Source organism: Alosa alosa, chromosome 8, assembly GCF_017589495.1.
Source record: "Alosa alosa isolate M-15738 ecotype Scorff River chromosome 8, AALO_Geno_1.1, whole genome shotgun sequence".
NCBI classification, from domain to species: Eukaryota; Metazoa; Chordata; class Actinopteri; order Clupeiformes; family Clupeidae; genus Alosa; species Alosa alosa.
Window position 1 is genome coordinate 22597605 of NC_063196.1, and position 5000 is coordinate 22602604.

At 45.9% G+C, this 5000-nt stretch overlaps 1 protein-coding gene across 6 annotated transcripts in view; it reads left to right on the plus strand.

Moving 5' to 3' along the window:
• eya4 (EYA transcriptional coactivator and phosphatase 4) overlaps positions 1–5000 on the plus strand; it is a 79125-nt gene that overhangs the window by 57215 nt on the left and 16910 nt on the right. For all 6 annotated transcript variants that reach the window (XM_048250289.1, XM_048250288.1, XM_048250290.1 and 3 more), the window contains 2 exons: positions 2251–2384; positions 3914–3997. In XM_048250289.1, coding sequence (XP_048106246.1) covers positions 2251–2384; positions 3914–3997 — 218 coding nt within the window. The remainder of the gene's footprint in view (positions 1–2250; positions 2385–3913; positions 3998–5000) is intronic.

Here is a 5000-nt window from a genome sequence, read left to right on the forward strand (position 1 = left end):
TGTGTGTGTGTGCGTCCGTGCATATGTATGTGTGTGTTTATGTGTGTGTGCATACTTGCATGTGTGAGTGCAAACCAGATGTGGTTTAGGGTTAGCAGTTACCTGTCAAAGCGTATTACCCCAGAAAGCCTGGCCTCACAGAGATGGTGACTGTGGGCCGGCTGTGGGCCAGCGCCACGCCACGTCTGAACCACATCCACTCTGAAAAGCCATTCCTTCTTTCTAGAGGCTGCTGTTTCAAAAGTCCATATCAGCAAATTTGCTAAATGTGTCGTTATGTTGACTTGACCTGTGGAAGCAGGAGTTCTTGACTTCGTTCGAACGAACGACTTCACAGAGAGGCAGAGTAAGGTAACCATGGAAACCGGACACCTCGCCGCTGGGCGGTTGTTTATGTTAGCATTAGCGGTGGTGATTGGAGGACCAAGGCCGGCCCAGGATGCCGTGGGGCCCAGGGAAGGAGCTCTGGGAGTCTTCTCTTTCTGTCCGAATCTCTGTTTTTCGCTCTTTCTCTCTCCCCCCCTCTCTTTCTCTCTCTTTCTCTCTCTGTCTGTCTCTCTCTTTCTCTTGGTTTTCCTTGGCAGTCGTTCAGCCTGACTCATTAGGCTGGCTTATCGTCCACTCTCCATCACCAACATCTAGCCACACACACACGCACGCACACACACGCACGCACACACACTCTCTCTCACACACACACACACAAGCATGCACACACACACACACACACACACACACACACACACACACACATACACACTGTCTCACACACACACACAAGCATGCACACACACACACACACGCACACATATACGCACGCACACACACACACTCTCTCACACACACACGCACGCACACGCACACTCTCACACACACACGCATGCACACAAAAACTCTCTTACACACACACAAGCATGTACACACACACACATACACACACACAAACACACACACACACACACACGTGCATGCACACATGCACACGCACACCTACACATACACACACACACACACACATGTGTGCACGCATGCACACCTACACACACACACACACACACACACACACACACACACACACACACACACACACACACACACACTCACACACAGACATTTAAACAGAAACCCTCCACACATGCTGCTGTCACTTGTGAGAATCTGTGCCACAAGCTTAGACTGTCAGAATGAATAACACTTTGCTTGCACAACATTTGTCTCTCCGTTTTTCCCCTTCCATCTTTTCTCACTCTCAATCTCTGTCTCTCTCTCTCTAATTACTATCTATGCCTTCATCCCACTCTCTTTCTCTCCCTCTCTCCCTCACTAATCACTCTTTCCTGTTGAAACCGCAGACTGAGGTCCTGATTGAGACATAACATTCTGTGAGGGTGAAGCCTCAACGTCTGCTTCTGCTTATTGACCTCACTGAGCCCCCAGAGTGTGTGTGTGTGTGTGTGGCGTGTGTGTGTGTGTGTGTGTGTGTGTGTGTGTGTGTGTGTGTGTGTGTGAGAGAAAGAGACAGAGAGAGAGAGTGAGTGTGTGTGTGTGTGAGAGAGAGAGAGAGAGAGAGTAAAAAGAGGGAGTGTGTGTGTGAGTGAGGGAGAGAAAGAAAGCAAATAAATAGGACTAAATGTGTGGTTGAGTTCATGTTTGAATGTGTCAGTGTTATAGTGTGTGTGTGAGAGTGTGTTACAGCGTGTGTGTGAAAGTGTGTTACAGTGTGTGTGTGAGAGTGTGTTACAGCGTGTGTGAGAGTGTGTTATAGCGTGTGTGTGAGAGTGTGTTATAGCGTGTGTGTTAAAGTGTGTTGTAGCGTGTGTGTGAGAGTGTGTTATAGCGTGTGTGTGAGAGCGCGTGAGAGTGTGTTATAGCGTGTGTGAGAGTGTGTTATAGCGTGTGTGTGAGAGTGTGTTATAGCGTGTGTGTGAAAGTGTGTTACAGCGTGTGTGTGAGAGTGTGTTATAGCGTGTGTGTGTGAGAGTGTGTTATAGCGTGTGTGTGAGAGTATGTTGTAGCGTGTGTGTGAGAGTGCTTGAGTTGGTGTCCATGTGTACAGTATATGTGTGGTTTGGCATGGTGCGTGAGTATGGGAATCTGTATACATGATTGAATGGATGCGTGTGTGTGTGTGTGTGCATGGGCATACATACATTTCGTACACAGCGTTTTGATTCCTTCCCCCTGTGCTGTTGCTGGTTCAGCATCGGACTGCCCTTTTACCTCTGACCCTTTGACCTTTGTGACCCTCAGGGGACTTTGACACGGTGCAGAGGCCGGCCACGCCCATCAAGGAGCTGGACGATCGGGGGCGGGCAACAGGGGGCAAAGCCAGGGGCAGGGGCAGGAAGAACAACCCCTCACCCCCACCTGACAGCGACCTGGAGGTACACACACACACACACACACACACACACACACACACACACACACACACACACACACACAAACACAAACACACATACACACACACACACATCCACCTGACAGCGACCTGGAGGTATAAACACACACACAGACACAAACACTCACACACACAGAGACACACACACACACACACACACACACAGGGCTCGAAATTAGCACCCACCAAGCGGCTGAATTATGGGAAGTACTGCACCACTTTGGTGTGTGGAAAGCGGCTGCTTATCAATTGCGAGAATAGGCTACTTCAGTCCGTCATGTTAAACTGGCTTGCCATATCAACTCCGCTACTTCAGTCTGTCACGTTAAACTGGCTTGCCATATTAACTCCACTTTGCATCGGTGTCCTGTTCGCCCAATGTTGACATGGTCAATTTATTTTCCGATAGGCTGTGCGGCTACTTGCCAAAATGAGAAAATAAAACTTCACAAGACTTACAGTTATTTGATTACCCTGTCATGTATCTGCTGAGAAAACAACTAGATCACCACACAAATAGAACTTGATAGTTTCATATGATGCAAAGAAACATAGCCTATTACTTGCTTACTTTCACTTTCAATGATGGCGAACGAACAACTCACGGAATGATATGAAAGACGTGATTCATAGCTCAAAACCTGTTGCCACTGTCATATTTTTGCAGTGGTCATTATAGCAAAGATCCTTGGTTACCGGTACTCACCAAGATAGTGCAATGTAATTCGATCGCTCCTCTTCAACACTGTCTGATTATAGGCTACAAAATAATTGGACCTCCAAACACTGGGAAGGCCCGTTCATTTGAATGGAACTTGCAGCAGAACTTCTGCAGCGTTCTGAAAAGCTGTATAATAGGCTAATCGTAGGCTACTTTCAAAATAGTTATATGTTTAGTTTAGTTTTGGCCAGTAAAAAACATGTCTGGCCAGTAACGTTTTTCATCTATCAGCCACTTTGGCTAATAGGCCAAAAAGTTAATTTCAACCCCTGCACACTCACACACACACACACACACATACACACACACACACACACACACACACACACACACACACAAACAGACAGAAACACACATACACACACACACATTCACTAACAGTGATTAGGCTTTCCTTTATAGTATAATATTGTATGAAATGTGTCTGTAAATCTATGTATAAGTCTAGGCATGACATCTATATCTGTGTGTGTGTGTGTGTGTGTGTGTGTGTGTGTGTGTGTTTTGATGGTAGCGTAGTGCTTAAGGAGCTGGGCTAGCAGGCAGTAGCCTGAAAAGTTGCTCTGGGAAATAATGACTATATCTTGTAATATAGTTGACATGTGTAAGTTGCTTTGGATAGAAGTGTGTGCTAAATGACTACATAAATACATGTGAATGTAAATGTTTGTGCAGAGCGTGTTCGTGTGCTAAATGACTACATGAATACATGTGAATGTAAATGTTTCGGCAGCGCGTGTTCGTGTGCTAAATGACTACATGAATGCATGCAAATGTAAATGTTTCTGCAGCGAGTGTTCGTGTGGGATTTGGATGAGACCATCATTGTGTTCCACTCTCTCCTCACGGGATCTTACGCACAGAAGTACGGCAAGGTGAGACACACACACATGCACACACACACATGCACACACGTGAATACAAGGTGAGACACACACACATGCACACACATGAGCACACACGCATGCACACACATCAACACACACACATGAGCACACACACATGCACACACGTGAATACAAGGTGAGACACACACACATGCACACACATGAGCACACACACATGCACACACGTGAATACAAGGTGAGACACACACACATGCACACACATCAACACACACACATGCACACACATCAACACACACACATGCACACACGTGAATACAAGGTGAGACACACACACACATGTACACACATGAACACATGCACACACATGAACACACACACATGCACACACATGAACACATCATTAGGTTGACATAGATAGATAGATAGATAGATAGATAGATAGATAGATAGATAGATAGATAGATACTTTTATTCATCCCTGCAGGGGAAATTCAGATATCCAGCAGCAGTGTGTTGTCGACCAACAAGCATTCTCACTGCAATACACTCATAACAACCCTGATGACAACAGTTAATAAAATAAAAAATAGTCACAAAACAAGCTACTATCATTAGTAGTAAATAATTAATACACTTCAAACAGGTCCGTTATGTAGTCTTATGGCGGCTGGACCAAATGACCTCCTGAACCTCTCAGAACTGTTTAAGTGCTAAACTAACAGCTTGCTTTCTCCATGCACAATAACTTTCCTGCACACGTTGAGAACACGGGTCTCAGAGGTGCTTTTCAACACACTCATACACACACATACACACACACACACACACACACACACACACACACACACACACACACACACACTCATATGCACTGAGGGCACACACACACACACAGAGACACAGAGACACACACACACACACACACACACACACACACACACACACACACTCATATGTACTGAGGGCACACACACACACACACACACACACACACACACACTAATATGAACTGAGGGCACACACACAGACA